This window comes from Sipha flava, unplaced genomic scaffold (assembly GCF_003268045.1).
Source record: "Sipha flava isolate LNK unplaced genomic scaffold, YSA_version1 545_pilon_pilon, whole genome shotgun sequence".
NCBI classification, from domain to species: domain Eukaryota; kingdom Metazoa; phylum Arthropoda; class Insecta; order Hemiptera; family Aphididae; genus Sipha; species Sipha flava.
Window position 1 is genome coordinate 75,304 of NW_020273528.1, and position 26,930 is coordinate 102,233.

The 26,930-nt window shown below is 31.2% G+C and overlaps 5 protein-coding genes and 2 pseudogenes across 5 annotated transcripts; 6 read left to right on the top strand and 1 right to left on the bottom strand.

Annotated features, from left to right (window-relative positions):
* The first annotated feature begins 4,230 nt into the window (after positions 1-4,230).
* On the top strand, positions 4,231-7,314 carry LOC112691004 (zinc finger MYM-type protein 1-like). The gene is made up of 3 exons (XM_025565116.1): positions 4,231-5,548; positions 5,618-5,906; positions 7,230-7,314. The coding sequence occupies exons 1-3, from the start codon at positions 4,231-4,233 to the stop codon at positions 7,312-7,314; spliced, it is 1,692 nt and encodes a 563-aa protein (XP_025420901.1).
* On the top strand, positions 7,244-10,299 carry LOC112691014 (annotated as a pseudogene).
* A 59-nt stretch (positions 10,300-10,358) lies between these two features.
* Positions 10,359-11,330, top strand: LOC112691015 (annotated as a pseudogene).
* A 1,943-nt stretch (positions 11,331-13,273) lies between these two features.
* Positions 13,274-14,128, top strand: LOC112691005. Its single transcript, XM_025565117.1, has one exon. The coding sequence runs from the start codon at positions 13,274-13,276 to the stop codon at positions 14,126-14,128; it is 855 nt and encodes a 284-aa protein (XP_025420902.1).
* Positions 14,129-16,315: 2,187 nt separating this feature from the next.
* LOC112691006 (protein ALP1-like) lies at positions 16,316-17,197 on the top strand. The gene has a single exon (XM_025565118.1). It carries the CDS (start codon positions 16,316-16,318, stop codon positions 17,195-17,197), a length of 882 nt encoding a protein of 293 aa, XP_025420903.1.
* Positions 17,198-18,419: 1,222 nt separating this feature from the next.
* On the top strand, positions 18,420-19,904 carry LOC112691007. The gene has a single exon (XM_025565119.1). It carries the CDS (start codon positions 18,420-18,422, stop codon positions 19,902-19,904), a length of 1,485 nt encoding a protein of 494 aa, XP_025420904.1.
* Positions 19,905-21,180: 1,276 nt separating this feature from the next.
* Positions 21,181-21,486, bottom strand: LOC112691008. Its single transcript, XM_025565120.1, has 2 exons — positions 21,398-21,486; positions 21,181-21,340 (listed from the first exon to the last, which is right to left on the bottom strand). Exons 1-2 carry the CDS (start codon positions 21,478-21,480, stop codon positions 21,181-21,183), a joined length of 243 nt encoding a protein of 80 aa, XP_025420905.1. The 5' UTR covers positions 21,481-21,486.
* Between the last annotated feature and the right edge of the window lie 5,444 nt (positions 21,487-26,930).

Below are 26,930 nucleotides of genomic sequence, written 5' to 3' on the forward strand. Positions count from 1 at the left end.
ATTGACGCGCATGGTTAAAATAATATTGACTTTAACTTCAGGAAATACTGCTCTAAGAGGCAATGAAGGAAAACAATATTCTGAAGGAAATTTTCTTAGAACTATAAAATTAGTGGCTAAATTTGATCCTATTTTAAAATCAGTATTTGACAATGAAAAAAAATTTTAAATTAAATATTTAAGCCCTACTATTTAAAACGAATTAATAGAAATTCTAGCTTCAAATGTAAGACAAATTATTTGCAACGAAATATCAAATTGCAGTTTTGGATTTTCAATAATTATGGATTCTAGATAGGACATTACCAAAGTAGATCAAGTTAGCATGTCGTGGTCCGTTGATGTACGGTACGACACTCGATGTAGATGGTAGTGAATCGAAACACCAAAAAAAAAAAAAAAACAACGATGAAGGCGGTATTGGCCAGTGGCCTTATATTACTTGCACAAATACTAACAAAATAATAATCGGTGGTGAAGTAATAAAGGAGCGGCGGTACAGGACGCGCCGAAATTAACAAAACGTCAAAAAAAAAAAAACTAAGTAACAAAGAAAAACAAAGTTGAATGAAATTCACAAAGTGTAAAAACGTGAGAACGTGTCGACGTATAGGTCCGTTCAAGAGCACGGTGTTCAAAGAACAACCCGACCGGACCGGTTGAATAGTATTCCGTGCGGGTGACGTCGCGACCGTTCGCGTCCCCTGTCCATTGATGGATGGTGGAGACGGGGTGTCGCAGCGGCGTTGCGTGCCACGGGCTGGTGGTTGATGAGAGAGACATAGGCACGGTCGACGACAGACGTTTCGATAACGGCTGCCGCACGGGTCCGCGTCATACTCCCCCTCAAACCGCCAGTCGCGGTATTGCTCCAGCATGGTAAGCTATCCACCCGTGTTCGATATTGTGGTTCTTTTGTGCGGTCCGTCTGTTATGAGATCCGGAATTGTGTGGTCGGCTCGGTAGACAGACTGGTCCTGCTGGTGTTTGCTGTTTAGGGGGAAGGTCGTGACCGTGGTCGCTTTTCCGGACCCCTGGGGGTCGGTCGTGACACAACAGTGCTACCTAGTCCTCCCTTGGTGAGGTGGGGGGTGAGCAAGTGTAGAAGGACGGAAAGTCCTCCTCGATCGGAAGAGACGGCTCGGGATCTTCCAGCACCCGATCGTCGACTTCCATCGACTACTGAGCGCCGGCCGAGTTGCTCGCAACCTCCGGTTGGTCTGCCCTCGCAGGTGTTTCCGACCCGGGTGTTGCTGGCTCCGACATCTCACCGACGAGGGGCCCCTCCGAGGTGCTTTGGCAATCCGAGCCGCGTGCCGGCTTTTGTAGCCGGTACTATTAGCTGGGGCCGGCTCGCTTGGTTTGGGACCTCTTCTGCGCCTCCACTAGCTTGCGGCGGTCCGAGGACGGTGATTCACCGGTGTTGGTGTCAAGAACCGTCGAATTTCTTCCGCCTTGTCCGCCTTCCCCCTTTTGTAGGCCACCCACAGCCTTGGGTCGGTTTTTAGTGCCGCCACCGTCACCCTCTCGACTTCTTCCGCCGACATCAGCTGTCTCCCGGCCATGATGTTGGTGATGAAATGAATCTTGTCTATTATCGGATTCCGTTACTAGGTTTGCGCGTTTCAGGCATGACAGTAGTATGTATTTGTATGTTCTGGCTCCATTTTTTACAGGGAGATTCAAAATATTTGACCGACAGTCCCACGGTAAACTTTTTTTAGTTACCGTGCTCACGATTTTTTCAAAAACCTATGTATGTTCTGGCTCCATTTTTTACAAAGAGATTCAAAATATATGATCGACAGACACACGGTAAAATATTTTTAGTTACCGTATAAAAATGTACATTAAATATTTTTTTCACATTTTTTTTGTTTGACTAAAATAATTTTCACATTTATTTTTACACATTTCGATTTAACATTTGAATAGACTGTAAAATAATCCACGAACGTCACAACCACCGAATAATCGGATTCAGATTCGACAAGAGTTGTTATAACGGCACACGTCGGACACCTAATAGTAGGCTGATATACTCGCGACGTCGAACTCTAAAGAGTCACTGGAACTTTTCCATCTGCACGCTAGACTCATCGTACCCATAACCGATCGTTTTTGTGGAACATGATCACAAATGATATTTTACGATTATACTAAAAGTCTATTGTAGGAAAATATTTTATATATCATAGTGTAGCACTGTTTTATTTTCATTTTTTCATATATTATTCATTTATAACAAATATTTTTTTATATTAGAGTCAGTTCGCTATAAACTAGTGTTTCGATAACTTGTCTGTATTCGTATAAGTTTGTCATTTCTCAGAGTAAATCGATCGTTTTATTGTAATGTATCACGTTAACTATACAAGTGATTTTAATAATTTATTAAACGCAGTTAAAAACTATCCAAGTTCTCAACATCCAGAGTATGCAACATTTACAAATGGTTTCAATCACTCAAGAACCATCGGCTTTACCTGATAAATTAAAATTATCTGAGGCAGGATTTTTCAGTAAAAACAGAGATTCAGTTCAATGTTTCTATTGCAGCTTAATATTAAGTAATTGGGTTAATGGAGATTGTCTGTATCGTGAGCATTCAAAATTTTCAAACAAATGTATATTCTTATTATTAAGTAAAGGTATAAATTTTATAAACGAAGTTACAAGTTCATTTAAATAAAAGGGTTTAAATTCTAACTGTTGTAACATGCATAATTGTTATGATGAAGTTGATAAATAAAAAAAATTGTATGTATTGAAAATATATGTAAAAATAATAATTATTACTACTTAAATGCTTTAATTCATTTCAATTTATTTGTGAACACTGTGTTCTAAAGGTATAAGGCGTCACTTTCAAAGATAAATATGTTAGGTTTAAATAATAATTTAATAGGTAGGGATATAATTCTTAATGTAGGTAAGTGTTTAAATAAAACGTCTTAAACCATTAGAACACAATGTTCACTTTTATTTTTGTTGGTATATAAATAAAAAAAAAATTGTTTTATTCACATTACTTATGTGTTCAACATCAAAAGATTTAGACTGTGTTAACTATATTAAAATTTTAAAATTAATTAAACGTATTTTAGAAAAAAGTCATACAATAAAAAGACGTACATCTACCAGAATCAGAAGAGTTCCGTTACGTTTTTACAATATTTATAATTTTTTTTTTTTTTTTAATGCGTTTAATCAAACATGTCTTCACTAGTTCCAGTTCCAATAGTTGCTAAATCAAAATTTGAAATTTATAATAAAAAGTATGGTTCAGTTAGATATTTAATTGGAAAAGAAATTTCAATTGCTGTATTATTAGAATCAAACAGAAATTTTTTAACTCTGGATTTGATAAATTGGAATGATTTAATGCGTGAGTCTAATTTTAATTTGATTTTAAAAAATGTACAAGCACGGCACAAGTCTTTAATTCAATGAAATGACAATTTATGTTATTCAATAAATGCAAAATACTCTTCAATCACATTAAAATTGAATAATAATACTTTAGCATTAAGTATTATTCATCTTTGTCGTTTAAAACAAATTCAAATTTGTATAGATTCAAACAGTGGCGACTCGTGCTTATAGGGTACACGGGCACGTGCCCCACCTAAAAAATTGAGAAGAAAGAAGAAAAATGTATATTCAATTATTAAAATTAATATTGAATAAGTATTTCTTCCATCATGATATAAGTTGGTACTTGGTAGTTTGAATATTATCGAAAACAATGTTTTATCAAATACGGGTGCTCCTAGATACGGTACGTGTATACTATATATACGCATTGGGCGGCGGGCACAACTTCGTTGTGCCCGGATAATCCGATCAACAGTACTAAATTTCCCTCACTTTTCGACACGAATTAATACAGCATTGCCGGGCACAATCCGATTGTGCCCGAATTCTATTTTTATTACGATTTATAATATTTTATCGGTTCTATTGCCTTCGTATTGTTATTGTCGACCGTCGCCGGTTTTGAAAACATGATAAGATAACAATTAATTATTATTTGTTCATTCTAATAATTCTGTTAAGTGTGTTTTGTTTATTTTATTAAACGTTTAGTACTTTTGTACTGTCATTTATCGCCTTATCGGTGCATTTTTCTATAATATTATAAAATAAGTATTTTTACTATTTAGTGTATGGTGCATAGTGTATTGTGATTAATACCTAATTAATTAAATATTTTTATTATTTGTCATCATGGATACATATGTTACGGTCGAGCATTTATTGAATATCCACTTTTCAAGTTTACCTCTTGAGAAAAAGATTGAAATAAAAAAAGAAGGTAGGCCAATGCCAAATTTAAATATAATACAAATTAAGAAAACAAAGTCTAGAGAATTTAAAAGAAGTTTTAATAAAGACATTTATTCAAAACATGATTGGTTATGTGGTTGTTCTAAAACGAACCGTTTGTTTTGTTTTCCTTGTATACTTTTTTGTCGTACTTCTGGTGATAAAAATTGGTCACAAAACGGAATAAATGATTTAGCTCATTTGAACAATAAAATGAGTACACACATAAAATCAACTTTACATTTAAATGCTCATTTAAATTTGAAACTTTTGGGTAAACAAGATATAAGGCAACAACTTTCAAATGCATTTAGGCTTAGTATACAAAAACATGATGAAACTGTAACTAACAACCGTTATATTTTATCTAAAATTATTGATTGTATTAAATTTTGTGGTGCATTTGAACTTGCTCTTCGAGGGCATAATGAGAAGTCAGATTCTGAAAATCCAGGAATATTTCGCGGACTTATTAATTTTAGTTCTGAATTGGATAACACTTTAAAATTACACCTCGAACAGTCTACAGTATTTAAAGGCCTTTCTAAAATAATTCAAAATGAAATGTTGGAATGTAAGCTATTTGTTATTCGACAAAATATTAAAAACGAAATAAAAAACGCTGATTTCTTTTCTGTTATATCTAACGAAACGATAGATGTATCAGCACAATTTCAAATGTCCATAATATTTCGTTATATTTTATCCAATGGTACGCCAGTTGAGAGATTTTGGGGCTTTTTTAATCCATCTGGACATGATGCAAAGTCACTATCAGAGTGTATAAAATATAACTTAAAAGAAGTAACAGAAAACCACGACAAATTAATATCGCAAAGTTATGACGGAGCTGCTGTGATGAGTGGTCGACTTTCCGGCGTTCAAAAACTCATAAAAGATGAATATAAAAATGCACATTTTGTTCATTGTTATGCCCACCAGTTAAATTTAATCTTAAGTCAAGCTACAATGCACAACCGTGATGTAAGAATTTTTTTTTCCAACTTGACTGATGTAACTAATTTTTTTTCTAATTCTCCGCAAAGAGTTGCCGTTTTGGATAAAGTTGTTAACCCTCGATCATCAAATACAAGATGGAACTTCAAAAGCCGTATTGTTAATACTGTACACGAAAATCGTGAGTTATTAATAGAATGTATGGAAGAGATCGAAAATACATTTAATCAAAATATTGCAATTAATCAGGCGTGCGCTATACGTAGAATGTTAAATGATGAAAAATTTATATTTTGGTTAAATGTTTTTCATTTTTTAATGCCACATGTAGATATATTATATAACCAGTTGCAAAAACGGAAAATTGACTCTACCGAAGTGAAAAATGCCATTTCTCGATTTGAAGAAAATATTCAAAAAGAAAGACGAAATTTCGATAATTTTCAAAATGAAATGCCAGGTGAAGTAACTCAATGTAGACAAAAAAGAAAACGTGATGATGATACACTACTTTCTAGAATTTGTGTTGCAAAAGAAGTCTGTGATATTCTTATTGTCTGTGTTAAAGATAGGTTCGAATATAAAGCTCATTTAAGAGGGCGTCGCACCGTCATTTTTCGGTATTAAAAACACGCTTGCGTAGATTCAAAATTACTTGTTCCTGAGTGGTTTTAGAGCTAAGACACCTATTATAAAAATAGAATAAAACAATATTTTGGAGGGCATCTCATCGGGGTTTTATAAAATATTTAGTTTAAAAAAAGATACAGTCGTTAAAAAATTAAAAATAAACGTTTTTTATAAATGTAATATCAAACAGTGTAATTAACATAATGAAAATGCCCCATGAGATGCCCTCGTAAATATTGTAAGCTTTCATTTCGGTAATAGGTGTTTTTGTTCTAAATCCATTGCAGAGTGGTTGATTTAAAATCTAAGTGTGCCGTAAACGTTCCAAGTTTATGCCGTAAAAGGACAATTCACGGCCGACTAGTGCTGCTTTGTTTCTATTACGGCAGCATTCGATAACGTTCGTTACCCCCTACCCGCAAAAACTACCGCCTCCAAGTTTATAACTGGTTTTTGAGAAGTACTCACCGCCAGCGACAAAGTATAAATAATATTGCAATTATAGATAAAGGCAACATAGCAATAATAATAATTATTTTTAATATTTTACTACGAAACCATTGTAGATATAATAATATCATTGATTATTTGTGGGTATATTGACATATTGTATACTATAAAATGTATAGTATATTATTGAATTATAAGTTATAAACTTATAACAAATTATTTGCTCGTGGACCGTGGTCATTGAAGACACGTGAACTTGTATTCACGACTTTAATTTGTTAATTTGTACACGAAATATTTTATTTTACCGACTACCTATCTACTATTTTGTAATAACGAAATATTAGCATGGGAAACAAAAAAAATTATGTTAAACGTGTTACCAAAAAACGTTTAACTCGTATTCTGGTAAATCGTAAAAATAATGACAATGAAAGGTAAGTTCAATATTTTAATATTTTGAAATGAAATTCTGATATAGTATTATAATTTATAAATTATAGTAGGTACTATTTATTTTAATTAAAGTTTCAAAACTAAAACATATTTTTGTTATTTGTAAAGAGACAACTAGGTAGCAGTTTATTTAAATTTTTATTAATATTATGGTGGTGTTGCTACAGTGATTTTTGCATTAATTCACCACAAATAGCGAGTTGTGTAGAATTTACAGCTGCAGAGACAAGTACACCAAAATTGAAATTGCAAGTACAAAACTAATTTGATGAAGCCGAATTAGCTGTTAAACTTACGGCTACTGAAATAAATTCACCTTTCGAGTAAAATTTATATTAAATCATATTGTAGTTTTTTTATGTATTTTAAATGAATTGTAGTGTAGACAATATTTTCATTATGTATAGATGTGCTAAAATCCAGGACGAATTTATAGACTCTCACGAACTGACTGTCAGTTCAGTCTTAGAGGTAGAAAAAAGCCTCATGTAAGAATTTTGTTACCATCCGTAATGTTTTATGAATTAAAATTAAAATTAATCGCCTATATATTTATCTAGTGAAAGAACAGGTGAAATAAATGGGTGTAGGATTGTAGACATCGGATATGTTTTTAGTCAAATACTTGATTGTACTCACGAAGGAATGTTTGGATGTAATTTTATGAACATGGAATATATATCGGAATTTAGGAGAGGTTACTATTCACAATTTTTATTCAAATGTAAAATGTGCAATATTCAAAAAAATATATATTCTTCAAAATTTGATGAAAATCTTCAAAATCAATGGTCAATAAATAAAGCTATTGTAAATAGCACTATTGCAATTGGTAATTAAAATGTTGATTTAAATGTAATGCTTTGCGATTTTGTTTTAATTAAATAGTAATTTATTGTAGGAATTGGCTATACCCAACTAGCCGAATTTTCTGCTGGTTTAGAAATACCATACATGTCTGCAAAAATGTACCATTCATTTCAGTCAGTTCTCCAAGATGATATAAAAGGCACGGCTTGGTCAGAAATGAAAGCGGCAGGAGATGAAGAAAGAAAATATGCTATAGAATCTGGTTCCGTTGATAATAATGGTATACCACTTATTACAGTTGTTGCGGACGCTCAGTGGTCCAAGAGGAGCTATAAAACAAAATACGATGCTTTTTCCGGAGTAGTAAGTATTTTAAACAATTTAAAAACGTACAAATTCAAATAACTATTAATTAAATTAATAGAAAAATCTATAACTAATCTTAATTAATTTTTACGTGATTTTAGGCAAGTATTATTGGATACAAAACAAAAAAAATACTTTTTGTCGGAATCAGAAATCGATATTGCGTAATTTGTGAGCGTGCTTCTAATAAAAATATTGAAAAACCGATACACACATGCTTCCTGAATTGGAAACACGGTGCTACAAGTATTGAAGCGGACGGAGTAGCCGAAGGTTTTACCAAGAGTTTCGAAATGCATGGCGTTAAATATTCAAAATTAATTGGTAAAATACTTTTACGTTTATTACATAAAAAAAAATGTGTGTAATGGACATTTTATGCTTATAAACAAAATTTGACTCATCATTTTTTATTTTTTTTTTTATTGCGATAAAAACGACTCTGTTGTACAATAGGTTACAAGTAGGTCACTAATGATGGGTGGTATTAAATTTGAATCCAATGATATAATATCATTGTATACGAAAAACGATTCTGAGTGGAGGCGGTATGTCAGTCTAGGTATATGAACAAAAAAAATTAACCTATACATTTTTTAGATTTTTCGGTTACAGTATGAATTATTTAAGAGGATCATTGTTTTAAATTTTCAACCCTTAGTTATAAAAACCGAACATTTTATAATTTTTTAATTGCAATGATTGATAATTCTCGAGATTTTGATAAATTTTGTCAAAATTTGAAATTTAAATGCTTATTAAAAAAAATCGTGGCTGTGTATTTTCAATATTTTTCAACTACTATTCTATCAATATATCAGGAACCTTGTATTAAATTTTTAGACTTTTTGGACCACCAAATAAAATTGTATTGACATTTATAAAAAAAAAACTAAAAAAATTGAAAACTGAAAATGTCTGTCAACAGCTTAAAATAAGTCAAAATATTTTGAAATTATTATGGAGTATATAAACTGCTTATATAAACATTTAGTCAAAATTTCATGTAACTACAGTCATTTGTTTTAGAGTTACACCAAAAACCATAATCGATTTTGTTAAAAATCGGTGTTGCGTAAAAATTCCCGTTTTTTCCTTAATTTTTCATTGGTTTTTCACGAAAATTTTGAAAACTACTGAAAAATTTTTACTTTCGATCCCCCAAAGTACTATATAGATTCACTTTCCTATCAGAAAAGGTACTATTTAAGAAAATCTAAGCATTTTTACTGTCCTAAAACGTGATGACAGACACAAAAAAAAAAAAAAAATTAATTAAAAAAAAAACATACATCATAGTAAAACCCACTAAAACCAATACATTCATCGCTCCGCTCAGAATCTAAAATGTGACCTACGATTTTTTTTAATGGCAATAAGTACAACTTATGAATATTCGTGTATTCGTAGTCACTTCGTTTAGAATCTAAAAACTTAAAAAAAATGTTTTAGGTGATGGTGACAGTAGTGTCACAAAAAGGCTAAATGAAATACTACCGTATGGTGCGAGCCTAAGAGTCGAAAAAATTTAATGCAGGAATCATATGCTTAGGAACTATTCCCAAAAAATGTCTGCACTCACTAAACGGACAGAATTTTTGCGATCAGAAAAAAAATTGCTGATATCCTCGTTAGGCTTAGAACTGATATAACAAAAGCTATACAGTATAGAAAATCTGAGGAAAAACCATTACAACAGAAAATTTTAAGTAAGTACCTAATGTTTATTACATTTTATTCATTTATTTGGGGCTTTTTAGATCTTAAATACGACATAACCAACGCACCCAACCATCGACTTTTTGATTGCCATAAAAAATGTGCTCCTTATTTTTGTGAAAAATCTGTACATAACTCAGTTGATAACTGCAAGTCAAATGAAAATGAAAGTATAGCCAAAGAAATTAATATAATTGTTCCTCGTTTGGCTAATAATGCAAAGAGCCTTATATTGGACGTAGACAACAACGTCTGCGAACAATTTAATAGTGTTATTAATAAATTTCTTGGTGGCTAAAGAATAAATTATACTCAAAGGAGTTCTTATAATACAAGGATATTAGCAGCCGTGGTTAGTTTTAATTCTAGCGAGTATTTAAGAGCTGTAAAAAAACATCACTCAAACAAGTCCTGGTGAGATAACATTTTTTTTTTGAAAATTACTATTATATAATTCATTATTATATACAAATATAAAATAACCTATTAATTAATTTTTTGTTAGGAAAAACAGCTAAATCATTTTTGAGTCAAATAATAAAAAAACGTTCTGCTTGCCAAAAACGAAGACAACTTTCGACCAAACTTAAATATAAATTAAAGCGACCAAAAGCTAGTTTCAAACCAGACGAACACTATGGTAACGCAGACATATTAGACGGTATGTAATGATAAGCTCACATATTATTGTAAATTGTAATAAATAAACTTAATTATACCTAATTAATAACTGTCATATTTTTTACGTTATTAATATAGGTATAAGAGAAGTCGATGATCCATCGTTTGTAAAAGATATGGAACAGTTTCTGAAGTAGGTACTATACTACTATATAGGCACCTATTACATACAAACAATGATAAAAATACTGAATACCCAATACCTTGGCTAGCTATTATTCGTTTTATTCAATAATTTCGTTTCTAAAGGACTTTACATGACGTCAACCGCACCACAGTAGAAGAAACTACAAGATATCAAGCCGAAAGTGAAAACTGGAGGGCAGAAAGGATGATCCGACTCACTGCTAGTAACTTTGGTCGTGTATGCAAAATGCGTCGCAATACTAGTTGCAAAAATATAGTGCATTCAATCTTATATCTAACATTCAATAGCAAGTTAGTTAAATGTTATACACTTAAAATACTGCACTATAACTAAAATGTGCATTATTAATATTAAGAATATTTTTATTAGGTACTATTTTTTTTTTTATTTAATAGATTCTATACTTTTTTATTCTATAGGTCTGTCCAGTATGGTAGGGATATGGAAGATGAGGCAAAAACAAAATTTAAAGAAAAGTTCGGTTACACAATAGAAAAATGTGGTCTTTTGATCGATACGCAAATTCCATATTTAGCTGCTAGTCCAGGTTTAACATGATTTGATTTTCCTACTATTTTCTCTAGTACATAATAAAATAATTAATTAATTAATATTACGATTTTTTTTTTCAAAATTATTTTAGATGGAATTATTGGGGATACTGCTATTGTTGAAATTAAATGTCCTTATGCTGCAAAAGACACGGAAAATGAGATAGAGGCTGTATCCACTGGCAAGGTTGGCTTCCTACTAAAAAAATACCTTTCCTTATTTATTTTTTTAAAACCTAATTTATTTATTATAATATTAACACAGTTGAAGTATTGTTTCATCAAAGAAAACAAATTGGTATTAAGTAAAAATCATATTTACTACTACCAAATTCAAGGACAACTGCATATTTCCCAAAAGGATCAATGCTTTTTTATTATATACACGACTTATTGGATGTCAGTCCAGATAATAAAATATGATGATTTTTGGAGTACACATATGGTCGATAAATTAAAAACGTAAACATTGTTAGAATATTAATATTGATTTAACTTTTGTTAAATCCAATATTTAATTTTTAATAAAATATAGGAAGTATATCAATATTAAATTTTATACTTATAGGTTTTATCTAAACTGTTTGCAGCCAGAAATCGTGGATCCTGTTTATAAATATAGATTTATGAAATCAGACATAAGAGAGTCAAAAATAATTTTACAGCAAATGAAAATCTCAAAACAGCTATTTTAAAATAAAATTAGGTTTATTATATTATTATCACTAATCATATTACTAAAAAAAAATATTTTACTCGTTTTTATTTGTATACGTTAGTTTTAGTCATTTAGAATATTGTAAGTACAAGTAAGTATGTATATATGTATTATTATTATTATGTATATTATTTTTATTAATTATTATCATATTAAAAATCCATATTTAAAAAAGGAGCATAAAAGATGAAACACGTCAAATTAATATTAATTTGATTGCGCTGTATTCATTCAGGTACTCATTAAATTATATTTTAGGATAGGTATTATATTTGAATGAGTTATAATGCTTTAAGTACAAATTAAGTTATGTTATAATACAGTTTCTACAACCTATATATTGGAACATGAATTTAGGTAAGCAGTATCTTAAATTGTAATCGGTAGTTCATAGGTATTGAAAATATTACGGCAACATTTACGTATAATGAATTTTATATTGATACGATTAATACCGGAAGAACATTCATAGACAAATAAACGGCGCTCCTGAACGAGCACTAGTCGTCGCCGTCGTTACGAATTATAAAGTGGGCGTGACATAAACGCCGCGCGCTTGCGGATCGTGAAAACACCTAACAGCGCGTCCTCCCGGTCGTTGCACGCGTAACCGTTTTGGTGACACGTCCTCTTAAACGCGTCTCTATTATTTATGTCCACTGAATTTCCTTTGTATGAAAAAAGTTTTCCACAAACATATGTTGATGAAACAATTGAAGCTTACCCTTTTTTAAATAAAAGGAAGCTTCAAACTGAATTGGAACTTATATATAAACGAACAGATTTTCGTAGCGTAATAGGTGCTGTTAATTTACTACAGTTTATTATTGATAACAACTTGGAACAAATATTTTCAGAAACATTTAAACTTATACGTATTATAGCAACAATACCTATGACATCTGCAGAAGCAGAAAGATCGTTTTCGACATTGAAGAGGATAAAAACATTTCTTCGAAATAGTATGGCAGAAGAGCGATTAACAGCATTAGCGATGTTATCAATTGAAAAGAAAATTGTGAACCAAATATCAAATTTTAATGAAGAAGTCATCAAAGTATTCATGAAGAAAAAAGACAGACGGATCGATTTGGAATTCAAAAATATAACTACTGTATAATATTGTGTTAATTGTTAAAAGTACTTACAACTTATAATTATATTATAACGGCATAATAATTATATTCAATATTTATTTTTAAACCATAATTTTTTTTTTAATTATTTGTTTTGCAAGATACTTTATAAGAGTATAAGGTTTTGGTAAAAATTTTTATTTCATTTAAAAAATCAACAGGAATTGATGGTAAGTTCAAAGTTCTCATAGTGAAAAAAGAAGGAAATATTTGTGCCCCACCTTCAACGAACCCCACGAGCCGCCACTGGATTCAAATATTATAGAAAAACAGAAAAAAATGAATTACTATCAAAATTGTTATAATTTGTTCTATTCAACATATGGAACTTATTCCATTACATGAACGAGACAATGTTTTAAATTATTACATTCCAAACCACTGTGTTCTGAAACCTGAGAGTAAAACCACCAAGCTGCGTGTGGTATTTAATGCGTCGGCACGTACGTCTGCCGGCATTTCGTTGAACGATAGTCTTTATACTGGTCCAAAATTACAACCAGATATCCAAGTTGTGTTGTTGCGAGCTCGACTTTGGAAATTCATCTTTATGGCCGATATCAAACAGATGTATCGCCAAATTCTTATTCAACCGTCTGATCGAGACTATCTCAGAATCTTTTGGCGTTTCTCAACTCAGTCTCCTATTGATGAATATCATTTAAGTACTGTTACATATGGCACGTCAGCTGCACCTTTTCAAGCATTACGTACTCTTCGTCATCTAGTTATTCTAAATGGTGCTGAATGGCCACTAGCCGCCAATATTCTACTCAATGACACGTTTGTCGATGACATTTTAACTGGCGCCGATTCAGAAACTGAAGCATTACATCGTCAAAAGGAACTAATTAACTTGTGTGCATTAGCACAATTTGAACTTCACAAGTGGGCAAGCAATAATCCTAATATTCTACAAGCCGTACCGGAAAATTGTCGTGCAATGTCTGTTTCAATGCTGTTTAACAGTGGGGACCTTCCAGAATTAAAAGTGCTTGGACTAAAGTGGGATCCTCCTTCTGATTCATTTTATTTTCAGGCACAACCCTCATCGGGCATACCAACAAAACGCTCAGTTCTATCAGATATCGCCCGTGTGTTCGATCCGCTAGGCCTCTTGTCTCCTTTAACGTTTTTCACCAAACATATTATGCAACAACTATGGACTGCTGGTTAAATGGGACGATCCGATTCCGAATGAGATTTCCGTGGTGTGGGCACGATATCAGACTGAACTGCACTTGGTGGAATCATTTAAAATTCCTCGTCGATTAACTTATGATGCTACTATTAATATCCAGCTCCACGCATTCTCCGACAGCTCTGAAAAAGGATATGCTGCCGCCATATATTTTCGTGTAACAACAGCTAACTCCGTTAATTGTCAACTCATCACCGGTAAATCAAAAGTCGCGCCTCTAAAACGCTGTACTATTCCCCGACTAGAACTCTGTGGCACCGTTCAGGCAGCAAAATTACTTCGTCTAGTTGTGGATACATACAGTGATCATATTAAGGTTCGGGCACACAGAACGCGGTCTGTCGCGGCGGTCAGCGGTCGCGGATTGTCGCGGCGGTCAGCGATCTGGTGACGCCACACACCATGCGTTTTTTTTCATAAGCGGTCTAGCCTAAAAACATGATATTTGCCAGTCACATATCCACCTGCGGTTGTAGTCATATAGTTACAAACAAATCATCGATATATTCCAGTGTTTTTTTCATTATATTATTATTTATTCAATATGTCAAGTTCTGACGAAGAGCAACTTCTTCTTCTACTCGCCCTTCAAAACAAAAGAAAAAGACGATGTTGGGTGCATGAAATAAATACGAAAAGAAAATCATTTGGCGAATACCATCGTCTTTGTATTGAACTTCAATCACATGAAGATCGTTTTTTTCAATATTTTCGCATGTCACGAGAGTGTTTCGAGGAATTACATGACCTAGTAAAAGAAAATATTTCAAAATTGCCAACAAACTGGAGAGAACCAATCGAGTCAAGAGAAAGATTAGCTATTTGTTTGAGGTAAATTTCACAAAATAACATATAACAAAAGTTAAACTAATAATAAATATAAATACATTTATTATAAGATAGATAAAAATAAAAAAACTGATTATACCTTATTTATTTATTAAAATTGAAAAATATTGTGTAATATCTTAGTTATTTTTAGTTTATTAATGTTTTTAAAGTAAAAAAAAGTTTAAATAAAACATATTTGTTTTAACATTAGACAGTAAAATTTCTTAATTAATATATTGATTAGGGTTAGGCAACCCTAATCCAATAACCATGTTGCTCGCATTTTCATAAACATCCCTCGTCGTTGTATACGAAAGATTATCCGGCTGGCTCTGTGATTCAAAACTATACTGAGAATTTGGGGAACTAGTAGCTGAATTGTCAGTATAATATATTGGTCTTACTTGCTCACGTAGCTCTCTTAATTCAGTTTTTGCGAATAATGTTGCAAGCTCTATCTTAAGTTCAGCTTGTATTTGAGGGTGAAATTTTTTAAAAGTGTCCGCGTAACTTAAAAACAAATGATCAGTACCGTCGAGTTGTGTTCTTTTTTTTGTTTGCAAATAGTCGATAACTTTTTCAACGTCATTAACTTCATGATGTGACTTAAGTTTTTTCCGTGGTGTTAAAGGGGGTGGCATTTGTTTGATACTTGGAGAAATAATACTTTCATGTGTATCTGAACTCTGTGCCGCCTGTGGTGGTGTTTCTGGTCTATTAGGTGATCCTATTGACATATCAGGTATATTACTGCTTGGAGGACAAAATTTGAGAGTATCATCTAAAAATTCCATGTGGCTACTCCATGGCCATTTATGGTATTTCTTGGCTTGCCCTGTTTCTCCTTTTACACTTTTTTTGAATCTCATATAGGAATCACGCAAATTTTTCCATTTAGTTTTGGCCAATTCACCTGAAAAACATTAAAACAATACGAGGTTGAATAGAATAAAATAAAAAAGAGAGATTAAAATTACAAAAGATAATAATATATTAAAAAAGGGTGGGTAAGTGGGAGTCGCTCTGCTGTACAGTAAGTTACATATCATTGTATAAGAAAAATTATTCTGAGCGAAGACGGTCAGTCAGCCTATATTACTAAGTATATTAATCGATGATATTATTGTGAATAAAGTTATTAATATATTATAACATATTTACGTTGAACCTTGTTTTAAATTTTCAATCCATAGCTATAAAAGTTGAACATTTTATACATTTTTAACTACAAAATAATTTAAAATTTGATAAATTTTGTCTAAATTTGAACTTAAAATGATTTTTAAAAAATCAATACATTCATCGCTCCGTTAAGAATCTAAAAAGTATTTTATGAATCTTTATTTATTTTTTAGATATTTAGCTACCGGTGACAGCCACCAAAGTATTGCTTTTTCTTTTCGAACGGGACGATCAACTGTTTCAAAAATTATAAAAGAAGTTTGTCAAGAAATTTGGAACAATCTACATCCAACTTATTTACCTGCACCTACTGAACAGATATGGAATGAAGCTGTGGAGGGATTTTCAAAAGTTTGGGGATTTCCTAACTGCCTAGGAAGCATTGATGGAAAGCACATTAAAGTAAAATGTCCTAGTAATAGTGGCTCAAGTTATTTCTGCTACAAAAATTTTTTTTCCATCGTTCTCTTAGCGGTAGTAGACCCGTTTTACAAGTTTATGGTAGTTGATATTGGCAGCTATGGGCGTCACAGCGACAGCGCTATTTTCGAAAATTCCGCTTTTTTTCAGCAGTACATTGATGGAAAAACTATTCTACCTTCGAAGCCACTTCCAGGTACCGATAATCCTGTTCCCCACGTATTCATTGGTGACGAAGGTTTTGCTCTCCAAACTTATTTGATGAGACCTTACCCTAAAGCCACTATGATAAGTGACGTAAAAAAGAAAAAGTTCAATATGCGACTAAGCAGAGCGCGCCGTGTGGTCGAAAATGCGTTTGGTATATTAGCTATGAAGTGGCGAGTATTCCTAAGATCAATAGAAACGGATGTTAAAACTGCCGAATGCATTGTGAAAGCTGCATACTGCCTACATAACTACATTATGATTAAAAATAATAACACATTCATTGAAAGTGAGGAGCAAACTGAAACTATTCGAGCTTTATCGGACATGAGATCGACTAATCGAAGGACAAATACGGCTGCATTTGAAATTCGAGAACAGTTTGCGAGTTATTTTAATAAATGAAATAATATGCTTTTAAATATTATTGTATTATTATTAGAATATAATATTATCTAGCATTTTAGTATAGTATTCAATATTTATTTCTATATCGGGTGTACACTGTTCGGTAATATTATTAAATAAACTATTAATAAATTCATCTTACGAATATGTATACAGTTTTTATCAATAGCGTGTAATAAAATTAAATACCAAAATATTTTGTCTGTCAAAGCAAATAAAAATAAAATATTTCTATAAAATAGGAATTACCTAATTGAACTTGGTAATATATTATAAAATCTATTATCTATAGTCCTATAGTATTGGTCCTATACGTATGTACCATAGAATAGATTAATTCATTTTGATTACGTATTACTTACTACAAGTGAATAAAAATACAAAAAATAATTTGTGAATACGTATTACCTTCAAATTACCATAAATACAATGAATGTAAAATTTAGAGGTATATATTCTATTATATTTTACTATACTATACTATATTAGACTATACACTTACTAGTTATTCCCAGTTGTTCCGATATTTTAGTCCATGCTTCTGCTTTTTTTACAACATTTTTGTAATATTGGTGAGATGTATCGAATAAGAATACATATTTTCTGACTTCTTCAATCAGCATCTCAGTTTCGTCCATAGTATCAATTTTTACATAGGTAAAAAGTAAACAAGATAAACAGACCGCAAGTTGCCCGCGCGGTAATCTGTAATTTTGTACGACTTTGTCGCCTGTCGTCGCGATCTGAACTAGCCCGCCGCGACAGACCGCCTTCTGTGTGACGGAGATAATGCGATATTACGTATACAACTTTACCGCCTTACCGCCGCGGGAAATTATCGCTGACCGCCGCGACAGACCGCGTTCTGTGTGCCCGAACCTTTAAAATCGATGAACTGCACGACTGGACCGACTCCACAACCGCCTTAGCGTGGATCCGTTCTTCTCCACACCGTTGGGCAACCTTTATAGCTAATAGAACCAGTCAGATTCAAGAATTAACTTCTCCGTCTATCTGGCGTCATGTATCTACGAAAGAAAATCCTGTTGATTGTGCTTCACGTGGAACGTTCCCTTCAGAGCTCATAAATCATTCCTTATGGTGGACTGGCCCATCTTTTTTGTTAGAACCCCCAGCAAACTGGCCCCAATTCCTGGTAACGGAATCAGATATCGTTAGTGACTCGTTAGATTATGAGTCCCGGCCAAAGTTACTTGCAATGACAGTACATATATCTATGGATGAGATATTAAGTAAGTTTTCATCATTACAAAAGATTAGTCGCATTATTGCATATTGCCGGCGATTTTTGAGGTCACGTACATCTATTCCTGTCACGAAGATTATAAATGCTGACGAGATGGCACAAGCGTTGTCTACTTTAATTTATGTAACGCAACGACAGGTGTTTGCCGAAGAGATAGCAAAATTGTCAAACGGCCATTCTTGTTCGAAACCTTTCCGTATGTTAGATTTGTTTATCGATAGAGATGAGCTTCTCAGAGTGGGCGGTCGACTCCGTCATGCTGATATTCCATACATGCAAAAACATCCTGTATTATTACCCTCACACCATCGTCTGACAGATCTCATAATTGATCATCATCATCGTATGTTACATCATCCAGGTGCCATGGCCCTTCAAACGCATCTACAACGAAAATTTTGGATTTTATCTGCTCGCCAAGCCATTCGATCGCGGCTCCGTCTCTGTATGCCGTGTTATCGAACTCCACCTCGAAGTGTTCAACCGAAAATGGCAACTCTACCAAAATACCGGGTTCAACAGATCAAACCCTTTTCTGTAACGGGAGTTGATTATGCTGGTCCAATTACTTTAAAAGGACAGCGTGGTCAATCTTCACCGCGTAGAAATGCCTACATTTGTTTATTTGTATACACAGCAACAAAAGCTTTACATTTAGAACTCAGCTCCGACTTATCTACGGAAACTTTTCTACTCGCGTTTACTCGTTTTGCTGCTAGGCGTAGACCGATTAAAGAAATACATAGTGACTGTGGTTCTAATTTCGTTGGCGCAGTAAATCTCCTAAATCCATTACAGCATCTTGTAACCTCAACTACGTTCCAAGATCGAGTTCGCAATCATTTATCGAAGGCTCAAATTACTTGGCATTTTAATCCTCCTTCATCACCCCATTTCGGAGGTCTTTGGGAAGCCAGAGTGAAGTCTACGAAATCGCTAATTTCTCGCTCAATCGGGATTCATAAACTAACTAGTGAAGAATTGATCACGTTACTGACAAAAATTGAGGCCACTCTAAACTCACGACCCTTATGTGCTTTAAGTAACGACCCAAAAGATTTAGAAGCCTTAACTCCTGGTCATTTTTTAAACTTGGAACCCCCAACTTCTCTGCCTGATCCTTGTTTGGAAAACTTACCACTTTCAAAAATGCAACGTTGGCGCTTGGTATCGGATATTCATCGGCACTTTTGGACTCGCTGGAAAAATGAATATTTGTCAACTCTTCAACTCCGTAAAAAATGGACAGAACACGGCAAACCATTGAACGTAGGTGATCTTGTATTAATAAAAGAAAATACTCCTCCATTGTATTGGCGATATGGGCGTATCCTTGCGTTACATCCTGAAGCAAATGGTGTGTCTCGTGTGGCCACTGTCCATACTGATTTAACTCGACCAGCAGTTAAACTTTGTCCAGTGCCGTCTTCTTGTTGAAGTTCCTTCAAAGTGGGCGGTGATGTTTGCGCGTATTGTTATGTGGAAGAAACCGATGCATACGCGAGTTAATCTGCACGGCGGCACTGTCCATTTTTTCCTTATCTACTTCTTTCTTCCGGCTTCCCAACTGTATTTATGTGAATTTTTAATTGCATATTATATTCTTATTTATATTATTGCCAATCAACCGTATTATGTAACGCTGATAATTATTTTCATTATATTTATATCATTTTAGTTTATTTTTTTTCTCATTCGTTCGTCCACGTTTGTTTTTCGGTCGTTATTGTAACACCACGTAACTTTTTTTTGTCTCTCGTCATTGAGATATTTTGTATTATTCATATTTAATGAATTCTTTCTTATTATTATTATAGTATTATAAATATTCATTATTATTATTATTGTCACTGGCCATCGCCGTACAAATCGATTTGTGTCAAATATTTAACTTCATGTTACCAATAAATTAATTTGATTACCAATAATCTGTATTGAATATGTCGTCGTGTGTATTGTGATGTTTAATTCCTGTTCCAGTAATCCATCGTGAATTCTTCAATCATCATTACCATTTTAGTTACCAGCGTCAGCCGTCAAAATTGTTGTAAGTGTTAGTTTTTAAGTGTGGCCTGATTGTTTAATTTTAGTATTTCGTCCGATTTGTGTGTGAGCTCTGTGGTCATTGCACCAGAACGATTCGACCACAGAGACTTCCCCCCCCGATTATTAAACTAAAATTCCTTTTTCCCTTGTATAACTAAATTGTTTCCATTCCTTTCGGGTGCCGCCGTCGTGCTAGAGCCGCCGCCGAACGCTATCGGTCAATTGCGAACCTTGGGTTGCCTACCTCCAACATTATCGCGGGGAGTAGGTGAAATTGTTTAGCCCACAAATTCTAGGCACCCACCACATACAAATTATAATTTTATATTTATATGTCATTGTAACTGGTCCTTCGATCGTCGTTTTGGCCCAAACATTATCTGTTATAAACATTACTGATTTATATTAAATATATATATATTGTATAATTTACTGTATTTTATCACCCCATAATTGTATATTATTATAATTTAAAATTTAATAAAGTAGTCAACATCAAAAAAGATGGTTATATATTTTATTTATTATCGCATGATAAATTGTTTACTTTTATAGCATTTATTTATAATTTTTTACAGTTCTCAATCGAGATTTTTTTTAAAAAAAATTTAAACGCAATATTCAAGTATAAACGTATATTTTTATTATTTCAATATATAATTAAAATTCAATTTAAATTTTTATTTGTCGTCATTTTCTTTTTCGGATCAGCCATAAACCAATCCAAAATTATTTCGATTGTTTTTTGCAGTTGGTTGTTAATATTTATGTCGTTGCTTTTCTGGTCTGACAGAGTCATTTTGATTATACATTCAGCATGTTTCCACCTAAAAAATTGAAAATGGTTAATACATAATTATTTAAGATTTCATATTTAATATCACCTTTCCTGAGGCGGAACATTAGCAATTTTTTTAGTTTTGAAATGCTGAACCACCCAATATTCTTGACAGATTGTGATGGACATTTTATAGTATAATTTATTTCTGCTTCTCTAATAATTATACTGTCACTAAATTCTGTTGTTAAATTATTATATTTTTTTGATTTTATAATAGAACTGAGTTTTTCTTTATATGATACAACCTAAATATAAAAAAAAAAAAATTACTTTTCCGGATTTCATTTTTTTAGTTTTTCTTTTTAAATTTTTTTTAATTTTTTTGTTTATTCATTTCGTCATCCATTTTTATACTTGAATAGGTCTATAATAAACATAAAAGAAAACATTTTTTTTTTTTATTCATATACATTAAGTTCAGATTTATGTACATTTTTATTGAAAGTAGACATGTAGTTTGATAAAAGATAGAATATTAACGATTCATTTAAATGAAAATGTAAAAAAAAAAAATAAATATTAATGATAATTGTACTTACATCACTGATATTTGAACTGTCAATTCTGAAAATTCAAAAGCTGACATGTTTCTTAAGATCGTCGTACTACAGGTCTTACTGTGAACTGATAATATTATAGAGACTACTTACAGCTTTATATAGTAGATACTACTACTTCTACTTTCGTACAATTGTTAATATTATATATATAACGTATTCAGAAATTATTATTCTTCTTAGAAAACGGTACAAGGTTATTGGGAATCATTAAAAAAACCACTTATAATTCGTACATACACAGACCTACCTCAACATTTAAAAAGACTACATATTCTGAGGTTATTGGGAATCATTAAAAAACCACTTATAATTAGTACATACACAGATCTATCTCAACATTTAAAAAGATGACATATTCAGAAATTATTATTTTTCTTAGAACACGGTACAGGATATTGGGGATCATTAAAACCACTTATAATTCGTACATACACGTACTTATCACAATATTATATATTAAGTCTTGTCGGATATAATAGTTCTTGGAAATGCATAAGGTAAATTTATATACTCGTATATGTTTAGTAGGAAAATAAAATATCGTTCATCTTTTTTTTTTTTTTTAAGTAACAATACTCGGCTTTACACCAACATCCATTTCTATTATTTCTCTCGTTCAGTGCTAACACTCGTAGTGTGTGAATCTGACCTTACAACGTACGAAAAGATTTTTGTTAAAAAATAAAAAATTGATTTATCATCAGCAATAATGTGAGCGTTAATATAAATACATAATATTATACTATGTAAAATATTATTATGTTATTCATATTTTAATTCAATTTTTTATAAAAATGTTTTTAAGTTTTTAATTTTATATATTAAACTTATAAGACTGAAAAGGATATAGTCGTAATAAATGTGTGATAAATGATAATTTAAATTTTATGTTATCTTTGAATATTATTAATAAAAAAAACAATTTTATATGCATATATAACTATTATTTTATTATATTCCTATTAAGCTATCAAGTGGTAAAATAATTCACCAGTAACCAAATAGTGTTTATACAAGCCCTAAACGATCTGTGGTAAACTATTTTACCACCCTATAACTACCAAACTATAAGAAAAAAAAAATTTTTTTTTCAAAATTATTTATAAATACATGTATGTGAGTCTGGAAAATAAATTTTGGCTCAAACAAATCAAAAGCGGCTTATGCCCTATAAAGGGTTAAAGTATTATCTAGTTTTTCTGTAAATTTTTTCTAATCATAGTCTCATTTTTCTGTTTAATAAATTAGAGCGAACGAGTAATTATTTATTCAACATTATATTGTAAAACGGTTTCGTAGTTGGAAATATTCTACGTCTTCTCAATTGCTGTAATTAAAAAATATTGTACATTTTCTGCAACATAACATAACATAACATAACATCAACAATAAAAAATGTAAGTCTTAATATAAATATATCAAATGTATTATATAATACGTATATTTTACTGTAAGACATCAATGTAAAAAATATTTTTTAAATATTTTTTTACAAATAATAATCATACAAAATATCTAATAATTTTAACATAACGTATTAAAGTAAATATATTTATTTTTTGAAAATGAAACGGCGAATGATTTCAAAAAGTATTCGTATGAATACGATTGGAGATGGACTTGTAGAAATATAACGCTTTAAAAAAAACTTCTAAAACATTTTTCATAAAAAATACATCAAAATTTATAAATTATCCATTACTTTTCAGTTCGATTTCTGACACGATAATTTCTAAATTAAAGTATTCATGTATACAAACTTCAATTAAATTTAATATTCATGTTGATAGTGTTTATGAACGTACACTATCAAATGAAATCCAAAATGTAGCCTTAAAGACTAAAAATATGTTAGGCTGTAATTCGTCTAATTTCGTGAGTTTATTAGATGGTATGTTTAGCAAAATATTAGAAGAAGAATCTGAATATATTGCTAAAGGTTCTGGATGGTCACTTGTATCAATAGACGGATTACAATTAAGAATAAATAATGTAAATCCTCTTAGAGGGTCTTCGTATATAGATTTACCAACATTTATTAAAAATAAAAAAGCTATAATAAATGTTAAAAATAATGATAATAAATGTTTTAAGTATGCGATTTAAAAAATAAATAAAACTTAATCATTTCTGTAGATTTTAATTTTTTTTTTATTTAAAAATCGATTGTGCAAAAATAATATAAAGCAAGTAAATATCACAAATAAAAAAAATATCATTAAAAATTAAAAACTATAATACATAATTTTTATTTTAAAATATCTGTAGATTGTATCCATGAATTATAATTTGAATTTAACCCCAGCCATTTAACAAGCATACTATTTTTCTTTCTTTTTATAATACGTTCAATGAGGAAGGTGTCTGGAAAATTAGTTAGATTAATTTATTGTTCGTAAAAACAGCCACGAATTATATTATCTGATGAATCCTTTAAAGGTGTGATTCCTATGCGCGCGTCTAGAGACGCGCGACTGCGCGGCGCGATTTGAATTTTGGCCGCGCGGTCATTTATTTAACCGCGCGGTCTAATATTAATTCCTATGTACGCGTCAGAAGACGCACGGCTAAAACTAGCAATCACGCTGAGGTAATTTAACATAATATATGTTTGTAGTATAATTTACATTTCATAATATACCTAGATAATATTAATTTTTAAATAATGAGTATAAAACCATTTTTATTCATAATAAATTGTGTTCAACTTCTCGTTTAATAAAAATTAATAATGCAGTATAAAATTAACAAAAGAACTTTTAAAAATGCCAAAACATCATAATAAAATTATTAAAAATAAACATGAATAAAATCGTACATAGTTTTTAAATTATAAAGATATGATAAAACAAACAAAGTTATTAATTGTTCTATTAAACTTGAAAGGGTATACTACTTATCACTTTTATTATTCAGGTTATTTGATATAAGCTTCCATACATTGTCCCTTATTTGTTGATCTTTGTAGTTAGCATTTTTAGATCATACGAACATGGATGTTCCCTAACACATTCAGCCAATTGTATGTCTTCTTACACAGTAAATTACACTTTTGAAGACATTTTGTGTCACACAGTGTTCGCAAAATTTCGATCTTTGAAAATTAAAATACAAATAATTAGCTTCTGGCCGCGCGTCTCGTGCGATTTGACTGCTCTCGAAGCGGTCGTCGCCGCGTGGCTGTAGAAGCGCGCGGCCGCCGCGCACGACCGCCGCGATCATAGGAATCGGTTATATTTAAAAACATGTAAAGTAGTGCCGGCGCGGCTAAAATTAAATCGCGCCAATAGACGCGTGCATAGGAATCGCACCTTAACTGATAAGTTACTGGATCTGTTGGTAAAATTTTTGAAATTGTAAAAATTTCTGTTGTCCAATTTGGTGTATATCCTTTACTGAATGTATGTTTATATTTAGATATTCTAACTTTATCATTTACTTTATATTTACATTTTATCTTTATTTTTTCTGTTTTAAGTAATTGTTTTTTGTTAGCCTTTGTTCTAGCTTCATTTGGTGTACATTTAATTGTTGTATGTTTAGTATTATTATAATTATATACAATATTAGATATTAAACTTTACCAATTATATAAACCTGTTGCTGTAAACTTTTTATAAATAATATTTTTAATTGTACGTATAACACGTTCAGCTATTCCTGCTTTTATACTGCTGTATGTTGAATAATGTTTAATGTTATATTTTCTAATAAGATTTTGTGATCAAGTAATTAAAAAAGCTAAAGATACTAAAAAATACGTAATTGATAAACATTTAAAAATTGATGAATACATTGAAGTATTAAATGCACACATTCAACATAAAATCGGTTGATAAAAAAATTGCATATCGTGATATGAATTATATTCAATCAAATAAACATATAGTTTTTTCAAAAACTACTAATAAATTAGTTTTAAATGCAGATGACGATAAAAGATACGTAATGAATGATGGTATTAACACTATGGCTTACGGTCATTATAAATTAAAAGCTAAATCTAAATATTAAAATACGTTTTTTTTTTTTTTTATAGCTATAATTAAAGCTTCAATTATATTAATTAATTGTTTAAATTTATAAGGATATGCCACATAGACCTGTTGCCGTGGTTCGTCCTCGCATTAACAAGCCATTACACGTAAAATGTTCTCATATACGTTTAATGGATGTAAATGAGCTGTATGACCTACGAAAAATTATTGTTCGTGCTTTAGATGCGCAAAAATTTCATGGGGAATCTATTGTCAGCGATCAATATATGTCGTGGGTTCGAGGTTTGTATCACGTCGACACTACACTAATTCGTCATCGCCTTCGTCTTGGCTTGTCGTGGTGTTGACTTTTTGATTTTTTTTTTTTTTAGTTTTGTTTAAAGCTGCAAAGCTGTACTTACCTACAATATATATGTTATTAAATAAATAATATACTGTTTTATAATTTTATAATATTTGTTTTTAAACTGTAAATTATATTATATATTTATGTGTTATTATTTTATATATGTTAAAATTATATATACTATTAAATAAACAATATAATGTTTTGTGTTTTTGCTTTATGTAACATATTAAACAAATTGTTATGATTGTAAATATTAAAATATCTAGTATAAATAAATAAATATTGAAATTATTTCATAGACTGTATTTAAATTCTCATAATTTATTTAACAATATCATTAATATTTATCCACGAATTACAGTTATTACTATAACCTAACCACTTAACATACATTTTATTATTATTTTTTTTTAAAATACGTTCAATAAGAAAAGTATTAGGAAATTTTGTTTTTCTAATTTCTTCTTTATAAAAACAACCGGTTATTATATTATTAAAACTATCCTTTAGCTGATAAGTTATTGGATTTGTATTTAAAATTTTAACAATAGTGAATATTTCAGTAGTCCAATTTGGTGTATATCCTTTACTAAAATTATGTTTATACTTAGATATTCGTACTTTGTCATTTATTTTTAACTTTGAATCTGGTTTTTTATATGTTTTTTG